Genomic DNA, 15,069 nt, shown 5'->3' on the forward strand with positions numbered 1-15,069 from the left:
AATGCTATTTAGAATATATTAAGTATTAATCTTTTCCACGAATTGGGATTTACTTTCTTGGTACCTTATATATCCTGTGTGTCCTGATAAACTAGGAACATCAGTTCTTAACCTAAATCTGATGTAAGCCATAGCTTCGTGCCCTAGAAAAATAATGTCCTATCAGAACCTGGGAGCAAGCTTGGAGGGAATGGTGAGGGGGGGCGGGTTGCAGGAATTAACGGGATCCTGCTCTTCAGGAGCAGCGGGCTGGTGGGCTGAGGGGAGGCAAACCAGCAGTGCCAGGACGATTCTCCAGAGAAGAATGAAGTGGAGCGGGGAGAAGGCTGCACAGCCATAATTTCCTATCTGTTTCATGGGAGAGAGGAGGAGGTTTCAGGAAGGCATCGTAGGCGGGATGACCTCGAAGGCTGGTCTTTAGGCTGCTGGGAATGGCAAGAGTACATTCCACAGATTCCACAGTAACAGAAAGCCTGGTGTGCTTTATTGTTGTTATCCTCACCCGAGGATATTTTTCCCATCGATTTTTATTTTTAAAATACATTTCTATCGACTTCTAAGAGGAAGGGACAGAGAGAGAGGAACAGCAATGATGAGAGAATCATTGATTGGCTGCTTCCTGCATGCGCCCCAACTGGGGCTGGGGATGTAACCTGCAACCCAGGTACCTGTACTCTTGACCAGGAATCGAACCCGTGACCCACTGACCAACATCTGGTGTGCTTTGAGAACACTAGATCGCAATTTGGAGTGTAAACAGCCACTGGAGAGAAGTGATTCTGGCAAATTAAACAGAAAGCCTTGTACACCAGACCCAGGCCAGCCTGAGCTAAGAAGTTCAGTTAGCGGACTCGACCCGGGGAAGCTGCGCCGCCGGAGGATCCCAGCAGAGGGCGCGCTCCCGTCCACGGTGCTTTGACCTGCAACGCTACCGTTAGGAAGCGCTTTCCCGGGCGGGGCGGGACTTCCGGCGGCGAGCTCGTGGGGCTCTTCGGCTCAGGTCGTCCTCATCCTCACGTGTCTTCCTCTGCAGCTACCGCGGTCGCCTTCGCGATGCTTCCTTTGCTGCGCTGCGTGCCCCGGGCGTTGGGTTCCGCCGCCGCGGGCCTCCGCGCCGCCGCGCCCTCCGCGCCCCTCCGGCCGCTGCTGCAGCTCGCGCCCCGGCCCTGCATCCGGCCCTTCGGGCTCCTCAGCGTGCGCGCGGGGTCGGAGCGGCGGCCCAGCCTCCTGCGGCCTCGCGGGCCCTGCGCCTGCGGCTGCGGCTGCGGCGGGCTGCACACCGAAGGTGAGCTCGCGCACGTGGGCCGGCGTGGGGGCAGATTCCGGATGGGGCGGGGGCCGGGCCGCTAAATGGGCACCGCGAGCCGCCCGGCGAGGTCCGGAGCGTGTTCCCAGTTATCGGCAAGCAGAGCGCGGAGGATGAAGCCCACGTGTGATCTGGTCCCATTTCCCTTCCCCGTCCTTAGCGCGTTCCATTTGGGGTTGGGGCGTCCAGTTAAACCCTGGAGTCTGGCCTTTTCCTTAGCCTCTCACAAACGGAACTTCGGGGAGGCCCAAGGTCGCGGGAGAAAGTGGCGGGTCAGCCTGGCCCATGTGGCGCCGTTGGTTGCAGGGTCTACAAAGCGATGTTCGATTCCCGGTCAGGGCACATACCAGGTTGCGGTTGGATTCCCTGTCGGGGTGTGTAAGGGACTCTACCCATTGATGTTTCTTTCTAAAATCAGTGAAAGCGTGTCCTCCGGTGAGGATTAAAAAAGAAAGTAGCCCAGTTATGTCTTTGGCAAGAGGAAGAAGGTGATTGAGAACTCGTTTGCTTTGTGTGAATGTGATATGTTCATTGTTGCAAATCGCCTTTCCAGAGTCAAGCTCAGCTCCCACTGGTAGTGTTAGGGCATCTATACCGATAAGGACACGGGCCTAGGGGTGTGATTTGGACTAAGCCCCAGGGAAGGATTAACAGTCTTAGTCCAGATCTCTGGCTAGAGGAACCTGGGTCACTTTGGACTGATGGGTGGTTCTTTTTCTTAATTTTTAAATATGTTTTTATTGGTCTGAGAGAGGAAGGGAGAGAATCATTGATCGGCCGCCTCCTGTAAGCCCCTCACAGGGGATCGAGTCCGCAACCTGGGCATGTGCTCTGACCTGGAATTGAACCGTGAACTCCTGGTTTCTAGGCTGACACTCAGCCACACTGGCCGGCGGGCTATTCTTTTTCTGTAACATGGATTTTCATTGTAGGGGACAAAGCTTTTGTTGAATTCCTGAGCGATGAAATTAAGGAGGAAAAGAAGATACAGAAGCATAAGACCCTCCCTAAGATGTCCGGAGGTTGGGATCTGGAAGTGAATGGGACAGAGGCCAAGTTGTCCCGGAATGTTGCTGGAGAGAAGTAAGTACTGGGAGCCTGGATCCCAGCGCCTAAGTCCGTGGCCCTCAGAGCCTTACCTGTCAAGGCAGGTACTTTGATCCATGGTTTCCAAGTCACGTGGGTTCATCTGGGTGACTGCGTAAGTTCCAGGTAGTTCATTCACTGCACAGACTTCCTGTGGCTGGTTACTTCGGGGCGTATTCTGTAAGGCACCTACGCCTTTTCCCTAGAGTGAGTCATAGCCGCTGTTGCAGATGAGACAGATTTTGTGGCCGAACCGGAAACCATTGTTCCTGTGGGAGAGCGGCTTCCTGGCAAAGCAGCCAGTCAGCGCCGCTCCAGAGGGCACCGCTGTGGAGTGCCCTGCGCAGATAGTGCTCGCTGGGGTAGCGCAGCCCGCAGTGCTAGGTCCACATCTCACTCACTTTTAATTTCCACTCAAACTGGGGAAGGGGATTTGGCAAGTGAGGGTTCTTGCACCTTAAAGCTGTCATTAGGCGGTGCTCCTGTCCTGCTGTGTAATGATGACTCCCCACAAGCATTCTGAAGACTGGGTCTGTACTGCAGCACATTGTTCTTTGTGAGGCTTCGCCGTCCTGGGGCCAGGGCTGCTCTCGGTCCGTAGCTGATCCTACTCTCTAGTGCTCCTTCTTCCTTACCGTCGAGGGGCAGGTTTTCTGATGGAAAAACGCTTTTAAAGGAGGCATCTAGTCCATCCCACCAGCTTCTTAGCTGCTCACTGCCACTGGAAGGGACCCTGGGAAGACCACGGTGAGCAGTGTCCACTGGCCATGGCCATGAGAGAACCAGTGGACGAATGTTGGCAGTGAGCCTTGGGATGCTGGCTTGGCCGAGATAAACTGGGGCCTGTTAGTTGGACTTTCAGCATCTGGCACATAGTAGGCACTTTTTATACCTGCTGAATCCATTCTGGGGCGGGATGGAGGCAGCAGGCTTTTTTGGAAGGTTGTAATCTGTAGCAGGCCTCAATACTGACTTCACACTCAGTGAAAACTGTACCCTGTCTTTTGTGTTTTCTTTTCACTTTCTAGGATCACAGTCACTTTCAACATTAACAATAGCATCCCACCAACATTTGACGGGGAGGAGGAGTCCCAGGGGCAGAAGGTTGAAGAGCAGGAGGTAAGCTTGTAACACGGTAACCGGCCTCTACCTGAGTTCTGAGGGCTCTCCCAGGGGCTTGGAGGGGCATTGTTTTGTGTTTAATTCCTCTAACGCTAGAAGGGGAGGGAAGGCAGAGGACAGCCATCCTTGGGACTTGACTCGTAGAGCAGCCCTTGGGGCCAGCTTTAGCACCAGGAGGTGGCCCATTTCCTTCCCCAGGTGCTGCGTAAATTACCATCTGCAGGCGTGGGCTTAAGAGCTTGGTCTTTGTTCTCCTGATAGAAAGGAATGGGAACTGTCTGACCCTTCCATGAGGGGAAGGTCTCTGCTATTGGAGATGATCATTTGGAGCGTTTCATGTGAGGAATGTTCTAACATGTCACAGGCTGGTAATGAACAGCCACTGAGCCAAGGGCGTAAAGCCGGGGACATCGGAGATTTAACATCAGGTCTTCCTGTGGCTGCTGGCCTTTGTGGTTGGACCTTGGACCTGGATGGTGTCCAGTCTTCAAACCTTCTAGGAAACAGTGTGTCTGGGCTAGAAACCATTTGGTATGAGGGCCAGAGTCCCCAGACTCTGGCGAAGCAAGTATCAGTGCTGTCTCAGACCTAAACAGCCTCCAGGTGACATCACGCTGGCCTCTCTGACATTGGATGCTCACCATCAGAGGGAGGGTTGCTGTGATTATTCAGACATTCGATGGCCAGTCAACCAAATGCACTGGCCTTGGCCCTGGGCTGAAGGATGATCCTGAAACAGAATCAGTTGGAAAGAGATCTTGGGGCTTTATGCTCCCTGTGCAGTTTAGGGATGGGAAACGGTCTAGGACAGCCGTGGGCAAACTATGGCCCGCGGGCCGGCCCGTTCGGCTGTTCGATCCGGCCCGCGGAGCCGAAAGAGTGGAGGGTTCTCTTGCTCTCCCCTCCGCTCCTTCACCAGCAGCAGTGTTAACATGGCAACGTCGGGAAACACGGCCGCAGCTCCTTCTTCTGAGTCCAGTTTAAGAACCCATTGTGGCCCTCGAGTCAAAAAGTTTGCCCACCCCTGGGCTAGGAGATTAGATTAAGGAATGGTCTAGATCAGGGGTGGGCAAACTTTTTAACTTGAGGGCCACAATGGGTTCTTAAACTGGACCGGAGGGCCGGAACAAAAGCATGGATGGAGTGTTTGTGTGAACTAATATAAATTCAAAGTAAACATCATTACATAAATGTAATGATCTTTTTTTTTTTAGTTTTATTCCTTTCAAACGGGCCGGATCCGGCCTGCTGGCTGTAGTTTGCCCATGGCTGGTCTAGATCTAAGTTAATTGGCACATAGCTGGGACTGGAATTCAAATTTCTTCATTCTAAACCTAGTCTGTTACTTAAACAAGTAGGTGCTAACAGAAGTGAAACACTGTACTAAATATAAGATGATCTGCCCTCGAAAACAGTCTGTAACTTTAGAAAGGATCAATAGGAAGAGTTCAACCAGGTCCCTGAATGAGCTGGCAGGTGGCTTTAATACTCTGTTAAAGATTCTCAGCCCCTTATTAGGAACGCTATAGTAAAGACTTTGAAAATGGCTAAGTAATATCCTGGCAGAGGTGGCTTCTAGACCCCCTGAATCATCGAGACCTTTGGTCCAGGCAGCCAACCCCTGCCAACAAGGCACGTGCTTATTCTTGTTTCCCCAGCCTGAACTGACATCCACTCCCAATTTTGTGGTTGAAGTTATAAAGGGCGGTGGCAAGAAGGCCCTCGTGCTGGACTGTCACTATCCAGAAGATGAGGTACGTCACAGTCCCCTTTCCGTGCATGTGTCTGGCTTGTCCTGGAAAGCCCTTCAGTTTCCCCAACTACTGTCTGTCCCCTCAGGTTGGACAAGAAGAAGAGGGCGAGAGTGACATTTTCTCCATCAGGGAAGTGAGCTTTCAGTCCACTGGTGAATCTGAATGGAAGGACACAAATTACACACTCAACACCGATTCCCTGGACTGGGTGAGTGCTTGATAAGATGGGGTGCTCCTGGGCCTTATAAGGGCAGTCCCCGACCAAGGAGAGACAAGCATTTTATCGAGTATTACAGATGAAGTCATACTACTTTTCTGATGGTGCATGTTTCTCCTTGTAGGCCTTATATGACCACCTCATGGATTTCCTTGCGGATCGAGGGGTAGACAACACTTTTGCAGATGAGCTGGTGGAGCTCAGCACAGCCCTGGAGCACCAGGAGTACATTACTTTTCTGGAGGACCTCAAAGGTTTTGTGAAGAGCCAGTAGGACAGACAAGACACTGAATACCTGGATTTTATGGCAGGCTTTGCCAGTGAACAAAACCTACTCTGAAGCCAAACATGTACTTTAAAATGGTTTTCACCCTAATATCATGGAAAATAATTCAGATTTAAATATTTGTTGCCCTCTTATTTACTATTCATTTGTTTCTTTACAAATCTATTATTTCTAGATTTTTGTATAACATAATGATGGACAATAAAAAATGATTTATCTCTAAGGTGATGTCTTTTCTATTTGATTTCCTTCCTCCTTCAAATTGCACAACCAAACACCAAGAGCCAAGATGTTTGAAAGGTTTTAATACAAAATAAGTTACAAATGAAAGGTTTGTATTTACAAGGCCCCCTCAGACGGTCTGAGTTGGTTCCAGCCCAGCAGAAGGATGTGAGTAAAGGCTGGCTTTAGATGATCGCAGCCCGAGCATCGCAGGCCTGGATTTAAATAGAGAAAGTAGCTTAAGATTTATCTCATAGGGCTGAACGTTGTCAGCAGCAATGACATTTATGCTGCCATTAAAACTCCTACTTAGGAAAGGATGCTGAGTTACTTAGGAAATAGTTGCGGGTATAGAGGCTTGGCTGGGTGTCAGTCCTGTGGTGTCAAAACAACTGCCTTTTAAACCCTCAGCAACAATAGTACCTGCAAACTACAAATCCTGGCGATGGACTGATCTGATATCCTCACCTCAGGGACCCTGTGACCAAAAAGGTTATTCAGACTTCTGAGAGTTGACAGCTATTAGAGCTCAGCAAGGAGGTGTGGTTCCTTCAGTTTAATAGGATTGAAACAGGTGTGCACCATTGCAAGGTATAAATTATGCACACTGACTATAATCAGCTCAGGCCCATTCATTCTGGCATACCTTCCTTGGTCTCCCCTAACAATCAGTAAGCACTCGAATATAAACCTGGTTTCTGATTCCTTGACAGCTCAGCCCCACCACAGTGCTAAGGAATCCTGTGCTTAACCTTGACACCACATCCATAGGTAATATACTTGGCTTTCTGGTGGTCTAACACATCCCCATCCCATGATTAGCCCTAGACCACTGTCCCTCTCACATTTCCAATATTCCAAGTCCTTAGGGCTGTATGTACCCAACTTGGGTAACCCACACCTGTCTTCACCCTCACACCCACGCTTAATGACCTTACAGCCTGACTCACTGGATCTTGAGCCCAATGGTCCTTGATTTCCCCTTAAGAGAAAGATGTCTAGTGCCCCCCGGACTCCAGAGCATTCCTCATTATCTATTTTTCAAAAGGTGAACTCTGGGATAGGCTACTGATGACAACTTTGTCCTTCCCTCTCCTGTTTCTCATCTTGGTGTGACTGCCTTCTGCCCAGCAATGGCGTCCCTCTGCCCCTGAGCCAGCACTGTCAATCATGCTGTCCCCACAACTGATGCCTCCACAGCACCTGCCTTCCAAACCTCCCCCTCCACTTGGCTTCCCTCCTGCTCTGGGCTGCAGGGCACTGATGGCCAAGTGAGCAGACGACTGCAGCTGGACTAAGCTAAGCAACTGGGCAACCTTTCGCGTCCTTATGGAAGCCTTTATCCATAAAGGAAATCCCCTCCTCTGAGCTCCCATAGGCCCTCCCCCTACAGCTCTCCAGGGCTACTGACTACCTGTTTTCTATATTCTCTTAATTACCAACCCTAGACTTGAACTCAGAGAGAATGCATATTTTTGAATTTTAAAAAGTCCTCAACACATTTTTAAAAAAAATGAATAGAATTGAATAACTTAGGGAAGAAACTTGATAAAGTGAAATGTTGGCTGTACTAGGCAATACTGTTTATAACAAACACAACTCCTGTAGGTAAACTGCCTTTGAAATGAGAGGGCCAGGAGAGAACTAGAGATACCCAGGAGGAGGCCACAGTGCTGGACTTCCCTAAGTGCAGAGCGCTCACAACCCAGTTGGGACCTTAAGCTACAGCCAGAGGTTACTGTACGAGACACTGGTTCCTACAGCAAGCGTAGGTTCTAAACCAGGGTGGCTCTACGTCCACTTGTGTGGTCCTGTTCCCTCACACCTGAGTTGTCACTTAGGGGGCCAGACAGTAGCCCCTGGTCCCCCGTGAAGATTCTTGCTGAGGAGGCCAGCCTGATGCTGCCCTGCTGTGCTTCCTGTTCCGTGTCCTACTGTCAAACTGGCACCAGGCTGGCCTACCTGGTCTTACGAATATGAAATAATGAGCTTCACCTAAAGCCACTGCTGCCAATCAAACAAGAGCAGGCAGGGCCGCCAGGCTTCCTAATTCCAGTCCAGTGCACCTCCCGCCATCCTGTGCTGCCTCTGTCCTGCCCCTTTCAGGGAATGACTGGACTTTTCATTGAACGGGCTCGTCACCTTCACTTTCCTATTCAAGTAAACTCCTCAGAGAATAAACTGCTTTTAAACATGTACCTGTTTCCAACCTATGATTTCTCCCAGAGCAGGGATAAAACCAAACACTGAGCTGCCCCTACCGTGGGTCCCCGGGAGGCTTACCAGACAGCTCATGAGAAGACTGGACTTCCTTCCTGTCCCTTTAGTGACTGAAAATTGAGGTGTGTGAGGACAGTGGGCGCTGTGCTCATTCACGCTGTCCTCTAAACAGGCACGAAGTTTCTGCTCTGTCAATTCTGGAGACTAAAGAACAAAAAGGTTAAACCGCAACCTAATCTTAGCTACCTCATCATCAACAGGTAGAAAAACCTGATTCCTCACGATAACCTGTATCTGTGATGACTTGACTCCTTGAACCTTTAAAAGTGCTCATGATTGTACTAAAAAGGTCTCTAAGCCAATCTCCACCTGACTGCCTCTCCAGACAACCAGTGCTCTCCTCTCCTCTGTAAAGCACCCTGCCACACACAGCCCCAGGGACGCTTGGAGCCGTCCTATGCTTCTGCCTCCACCAGCCAAATGTATTCCCCACCAAGAGCCAGCACTGCTTGGTCCCAGATCTGTCTGTGCTAATTGAATTTACTACTGTAACTGAGTAATTACATACTATGTTAAACAACAAAATAAGAGAATGAAAACAAAGTTTTCTTTTTTGTAATAATAAGTGGGATGTTTAGGAAACTCAAAAAGATGAGTTGCTTAAAAAAATAAAGCTGTTAAATAAAAGGGAGGAAAAATCCTAAAGTTGCACACTCAGCTTCTCAATGCACTTTTCAGAAACAAATTAGAGGCTCCAGGCAATGCATTATAAGAGTGGTTTGTAAAAAAAAGACTCAGCTCTCCAATCAGCAGAGCCCCAAAGACTGGCAAGTAAATTTATATGCTTGAAACTTACTATAAATGTTTCATTTTGATAATGCACCACTCTAATCGACAAACTTTCAGTCCCTGTCATGTCAGATAAGAGGGCTCCTTCTGAATTTTAAGATCACTGAAGCTTAAATTCTGAGTGTAGGTGTGTCTTCATATATGGACAATTTTTATGGATAAGTGTTTAACAAATGGCTCCGGATGGGGGCAGGGACCCCCCCGGTTTGTGTGCTTGCCAATTTCCATGCTGTATATATTCTCACCATGGCTGATTTCAAGCTACCAATGTGAACTGAACATGAGCTGGGAAAAGATGTGCACAGCCATCTCCAACACACTACTGAAGGGTCTTAAGGTAAACAGATACATGTGGACAAAGGTGAAAAAATCTGGGTGTGTAACACTTACATGAGATGGGATGTACAGGCCACACTGACACATGACCACACCGCTTGTTATTCTCAGGTTGTACCTAGAGGCAGAATTAGGACCCCAGAGCTTCATGGCCAGCAGAGGGGAAATTCCACTCGTTTTGGAGTGGAGGGTGGGAGTCAACAATGCTGAAAAGGTTTAGAAAACTCTTACTTTATGCACACAGGACAGATGAGGGAGTTTGCTTCCCACTCAGCCAGTATGATGCTGAGACACTGCTCATCAAACTGCAAGCTCTTCTCGTATTCATTGATGATGGACTGTTCTGCAAGGCAATGGACAGGTGGAGCGCTTCACCATGCTGCACCCAGCTGTCCTGTATTCAGTGCTAACTTCACCGTCATAAGCTTCATCCACCTGAGAAAAATTCAGGTAAAATCATACTACCAATCACTAGATAGTTACTCTTCCCTCAGGCTTCCTCTTGTTGGATTCCTCCCCTCCTGTCTGGCCTCACTTTGTGAGCAAAAGAGGTGAAGTGGTGAGGCTAAGGGACAAGGAGAGGACTTTGACACACATCACCAGAGGCCGTAGCGTAGATGCAGACTGTCAGTCAGGTCCCAGGGGCAGCTGGAGAAAGCTGACACAGGCACTTCTTTCTGATGCCAGCCCATCCTGCTGAGTCCAGTGATCTTTCCCTCAATGTCCCTTGCTCAGAGTCTGTGTTGTTCAGAATCTATGTGTTCATTCGTTCAGCAAATATGCAACAATACCTAGGATGTGGCAGGCACGGGGTGCAAAGGTGAAAAAGACTGGTCCCTGCTCTTGATGAGCTCAGTCTAGACCAGTGGTTCTCAACCTTGGCTGCACATTAGAATCACCTGGGAATCTTCTTAAAATCCTGATTTCTGGGCCTCATCCTCCGGAAATTCTGTTTCTTTGTTATGCGGTGGGGCCACAACATTAGTAACAAAGAAACAGAATTTCCGGAGGATGAGGCCCAGAAATCAGGATTTTAAGAAGATTCCCAGGTGATTCTAATGTGCAGCCAAGGTTGCGAACCACTGGTCTAGACTTTAGCTCAGAGGGTCAGTAAACCACAGCCCACAGGCCATATCCAGCCCAACTTCAGTTTTTTAAATAAAGTTAGCTGGAATATAGCCATGCTCACGTGTTTATGTATTGTCTAACTGTTTCCATACTATAATCGTAGAACTGAGGAGTTGCAACAGAGAAAGCATGGACCACAAAGCCCTAAAGTATTTACTATCTGGACCTCCACAGAAAGTTTCTCAATCTCTGTTCTAGTGTGTTCCACCTGACTGAGTATGGGCAGAACACAGTGAATCCTTATCACTTCAGATTTTTCAAACATACCCCAAAAGAAATATTTAGTGAATCTTTTGTTTCACCACTAAGACAGGTTTTGTAGGTGGGGGTGAAGGGTGAATCAATAAAAAAATCTATGGTCTAACTGGAATCAATACTAATCATAACAACTAACACTTGCATAGCACTTACAATATGTCAGATGCTATTTTAAGTCCTTTCCACATATTAACTTACTCACTAATATTATCTTTATCTTAAAGATGAAGACAGTGAGGCATGGGGAGATTAAGTGCCTTGCCCAGTGCTGTACCAGTTAAAGTGGTAAAGCTCAGAAGTGAACCTCAGCAGCCAAGCTCAGGAGTCCATGGTCTTGCATCCTCATTTGTTGAAAGTTTTCAATATGCCAGACACTTCTCTACGTCTTCTACACATATTATTAAACATAAGTTTCCACACACACAAACTTATAGGGTAGGCCTATTATCTCTATTTTACCGATGATAAATACTGAGCCTAGTCAACCTAGGGCAGCCGTGGGCAAACTACAGCCCACGGGCCGGATCCGGCCCGTGTGAAATAAATAAAACTAAAAAAAAAAAAAAAAAAAAAAGACCGTACCCTTTTATGTAATGATGTTCACTTTGAATTTATATTAGTTCACACAAACACTCCATCCATGCTTTTGTTCCTGCCCTCCGGTCCAGTTTAAGAACCCATTGTGGCCCTCGAGTCAAAAAGTTTGCCTACCCCTGACCTAGGGCAATGTGGAATAAATGAATTACGTAAGGTGTTAAACTGTGCACTGTACGGTGCTAGAATGCCTCAGGGAGTAGATGCTCACAAGACCCTGGGTAGTCAGTAAAGAATGGATGGGAAAGAAGACTCTTAAATTAAGTTGTGCAAGAGAGCTGATCCTGTACTGTATCCTACAGGGTACAGGATTGCTATCCATCTATTAATAGAGAGTACTGTCGGATAGTAGAATAAGCATGGGAACTGGATTCACAAAATTGATATTGCTTCCTAGCTCCACCACTAGCTGTTCAGCCTGGGTGAGATGCCACTCTTGTCTGTCTCCTATTGCCTTGTAGGGTAGTTGCCAGGAGAAAATCAGCATGGAATGAGAAGTCTGAGCACAAGACCTGGCATACTTAAGACTCGTATTACTAGGAAGACAGCCAGTCAAGACTTCAGAGTAAAAGCAGAGACTTCTGGATGCTTGGCTGCAGGCAGAAGTAGAAGTTCAGAACTAATTCTGTTGAAAATAAAGGGCATTAGAGTGGCTAGGTACAGGCAAGACCACTCTCAGAGGTCACCTTGGTCAATCAGCTCCTGTTGGATTTCCTCCAGCTCAGCCAAGGCCATCTGCTCCTCCCACTGCAAGAGAAAGTGGGATCATCAGAGGTTTGAAGTTATAATCAGCTGACAAGCCCCACAATGATTCATACTCGGAGTTTGGCTTGAAGAACCCAGGTTTACCTGAGGAAATCAGTCAGTCCTGTCTTTCTATAGACTATGCTGACAGTGGGGTAATGTGGTCATGCTGAGAAAGCATCAAGAAATGCCTAAACTACCCAGTGACAAAATAATGGCACTTAATTGGGAGCAGATCATATAGGGCAGCAGCTAAGTATTTGGTTCTGCCAAGCTATGTGACCGCCAGAATGTTCCTAACCCCTGTAAACCTCAGTTTGGGCTTCTGTAAAATGGGAATAAAACCTAGCTGAGAAGGTTGTGAAGGTTATTATGAGTACTAATTGTGATTATATAACACAAACATTTGGCATACTATAGGACACATAAGAGATACTGAATAATGCATCATTATTCTAGAGAGCTTTGATGTTTTCAAAGCAGTTTCCCACGTTTTCTTATATAGTACTCACAGTACTGACATTATTGTCTTCATTTCATAAATATAAAAACTAAAGGCCAGAGAGGCAGAGTGGAGTTAAAAAGCAATATCAAAACCAGGATCAGAATTCCAGAGCTGCTGCCTTCCAATCCAGTGCTCTCCTGACACCTGGTAAAAGGTTTCCTATCTGCACTCAGCTCCCACCTCTGACTGAGATTAGAATCAGAAAGCTCCTGGAGACCTTAAAAAGCAAGATTTCTAGCTCCATGATCACTGCATCAAAACGTCCAGGGTGTAGCCAAGGAGTAACATCACTTTCTTTTTAGTTTCATAATTGAATATAATGCAATGATGCAGCAGGTCAACAATCTGGTACTTAGGAACCATTAATCTAAAACAGACTAACGTAAAGGTAGACGAAACTGGGTTAAAGGCTGTTAGAATCCCGACTGTAGGTTTGAGAGTATATGGGTTTAGAGGACTCGGGGAAATAGGCAGAGGGAGGACACGAGGTGTCCTCCCTAAAAACACATCCCAGCCTGACCTGAGCCAAGGCCTCTGGGCAGCTTTCCATCGAGTGCCAAGCATTCCATTCCTCTTCCATCAACTCTTGTGCGAGAAGGGTGCTCTGAGCCCTCCCTGGCACATTGCCTCCAGCCTGTCGGTATTTGTCCAGGAGTCTGTCCCGGCTGTTCCTCATTCTCTCCAGGCATCCCTTGGAAGAAGGGAGGATGGTGGGAGGGGGGAAAGGGTATAGGGAAGGGGGGAGGGGATATGGAGGAGAGAGGGAGGGGTATGGGGGAGAGGGGAAGAGGTATGGGGGAGGGGAGAAGAGGGCAGGCAATTCCATAAAAAGCAAACAAATAAACAACACCTCTTAGATTTCGTTATTAAAACATTAAAGAAAACTTATGGACACGAATTATTAACTACAATCCAAACTATTGTTAATTTTGCATATTCCCCTCCCATCCCCATCCACATGTAGATAATGAAATTACAATACTTTGTTTGCATATTTCCAGGTCACCATATTTCATGTTCTACTTTCAACGCCAGCTTCTTTAATGGCGGGATGATAACAGCTCAACACCCACTGTCCTGTTATACAGGACGTTTGAACTGCTTCCACATTCTTGCTGCTCTAGGTATGGCTGCAGTAGTCACCTAACTGTACAACAGTGTTTCTAAACTTGGGGCAATCAAGGGACATCTGGCAATGACTGGAGACACTGCTGGTTGTCATAACTCGTGTCAGGGCTGCTGGCATCCAGCGGGTAGAGGCCAGGGACTCTGCTAAACCTTCCACAACGCACAGAACCACCACCCACAACAAAGAACTGTCTTCCTCAAAACGTCAATGGCCAAGGTGAGAAACCCTGACGTCAACAGTCATTTCCAGCATCGGATTATATTCCTAGGCTACATCTACTACTTACGGGATTCCTGCAGTCCTAGGCAAGGTTACAGGAAGCATGCTGAGCTCAGACTAGGTCAGAACTAAGATGCGGTACAACTCTGCTAAGGCAGTGAGGCTCTCCTGAACAGACGCTCTCTATCTTGAATAAAAATAATTTCTCTCTTGCGTGAGCTGCGTATACAGTACACAAAATGCCTTCTCTGCGCCCACTACCCAACAACAGCAGGTGCTGTTACTGTAGAGTGCAGAAGGGTGGCAATGGTCGCACTTCGAATTTAAAACAAACCCAAATCCAAAACTATGGGGCCTGAGGCTGGTCCGGCCAGGGCTAATCCCGCACCCCGGGTTCCAGGAATTCCGGGAGGCAGCCGGGCGATGGGCAGGACCCAGATCTGCAGGTGCGAAGACTTGAGTCCCAGGTCCACCTCCACCCGCCAGGCACTCCTGACACCTGCCTCACCCGGCGAAGGCACTGAGGAGAGCGGTTCCTGGAAGGATTAGGGGGATGACCACGATCCGCCCAGCCAAAGCTTCTCAAATCCCACACTCACCTGCCTGAACGTCTCTTTCCACGGAGGCGAGCCCACCAATTTGTACATCGAGCGGTGCGGAGAACCAGACTGCTCTGCCATCTCCCCTCCGCGGGAGCAGCCTCCAGAAAGCCCCGCCCCTGCGGGCGCGCAGAACCCTGGGAGTTGTAGTTTCTGGTTGCTGATCGTACTACACGGCAGGGAATTCTGGGAAGTGTTCTACTGGCCGTCCCAATAAGGAGACAGCTTTGGGCAAACGAAGGATGGGTAATTGCGGGAGTGACATCCGTGAGATTAACCCACCTGGATTGAGGAAGTTAAGTCTCCACGAAAAGCTTTGAATATCTAGGTTTACCCAGGTGGAGGTGTCCAATAAGCAGTGAGATTCACAGGAGTCAGATTCTCTCTCAGGTTCTAGACTTTTCCGCGGCCCCAAAACTTGAAACCGGCACTGGCCGGTCGACTTTCTCGTTCCGCCCCCTGGGGCGTGACTGGCGATTGGGTATCCACTAGCGC

The 15,069-nt window shown here is 48.3% G+C and overlaps 2 protein-coding genes across 3 annotated transcripts; one reads left to right on the forward strand and one right to left on the reverse strand.

Moving 5' to 3' along the window:
- The first annotated feature begins 773 nt into the window (after positions 1 to 773).
- On the forward strand, positions 774 to 5,998 carry C1QBP (complement C1q binding protein). Its single transcript, XM_081109321.1, has 6 exons — positions 774 to 1,285; positions 2,239 to 2,389; positions 3,421 to 3,511; positions 5,173 to 5,268; positions 5,354 to 5,476; positions 5,610 to 5,998. Exons 1-6 carry the CDS (start codon positions 1,054 to 1,056, stop codon positions 5,757 to 5,759), a joined length of 843 nt encoding a protein of 280 aa, XP_080965447.1. The 5' UTR covers positions 774 to 1,053; the 3' UTR covers positions 5,760 to 5,998.
- Positions 5,999 to 6,058: 60 nt separating this feature from the next.
- On the reverse strand, positions 6,059 to 15,034 carry RPAIN (RPA interacting protein). Of its 2 annotated transcripts, XM_081109323.1 has the most exons (7): positions 14,575 to 15,034; positions 13,148 to 13,318; positions 12,065 to 12,125; positions 9,630 to 9,741; positions 9,453 to 9,516; positions 8,277 to 8,417; positions 6,059 to 6,208 (listed from the first exon to the last, which is right to left on the reverse strand). In XM_081109323.1, exons 1-7 carry the CDS (start codon positions 14,653 to 14,655, stop codon positions 6,179 to 6,181), a joined length of 660 nt encoding a protein of 219 aa, XP_080965449.1. In that variant the 5' UTR covers positions 14,656 to 15,034; the 3' UTR covers positions 6,059 to 6,178. The 2 variants fall into 2 exon arrangements, with proteins under 2 accessions (XP_080965449.1, XP_080965448.1); XM_081109322.1 differs by lacking the exon at positions 14,575 to 15,034 and having other exon boundaries at positions 13,148 to 13,915.
- Positions 15,035 to 15,069: the final 35 nt, after the last annotated feature.

Source organism: Myotis nattereri (genome assembly GCF_964212035.1).
Source record: "Myotis nattereri genome assembly, chromosome: 16".
In the NCBI taxonomy this organism is placed as follows: domain Eukaryota; kingdom Metazoa; phylum Chordata; class Mammalia; order Chiroptera; family Vespertilionidae; genus Myotis; species Myotis nattereri.

What these genes read in the sequence shown, in the direction of transcription:
- C1QBP (XM_081109321.1), top strand. Translation starts at nt 1,054, where the DNA reads ATGCTTCCTTTGCTGCGCTGCGTGCCCCGGGCGTTGGGTTCCGCCGCC. An exon ending in CGGCGGGCTGCACACCGAAG is followed by an intron (nt 1,286 to 2,238) that starts GTGAGCTCGCGC and finishes TTTTCATTGTAG; the next exon opens with GGGACAAAGCTTTTGTTGAA. An exon ending in AGAAGGTTGAAGAGCAGGAG is followed by an intron (nt 3,512 to 5,172) that starts GTAAGCTTGTAA and finishes TTGTTTCCCCAG; the next exon opens with CCTGAACTGACATCCACTCC.
- RPAIN (XM_081109322.1), bottom strand. Translation starts at nt 13,453, where the DNA reads ATGGAATTGCCTGCCCTCTTCTCCCCTCCCCCATACCTCTTCCCCTCT. An exon ending in ATCTGTCCTGTGTGCATAAA is followed by an intron (nt 9,517 to 9,629) that starts GTAAGAGTTTTC and finishes TTCTGCCTCTAG; the next exon opens with GTACAACCTGAGAATAACAA. An exon ending in GCCTGTACATCCCATCTCAT is followed by an intron (nt 8,418 to 9,452) that starts GTAAGTGTTACA and finishes TTTGTTCTTTAG; the next exon opens with TCTCCAGAATTGACAGAGCA.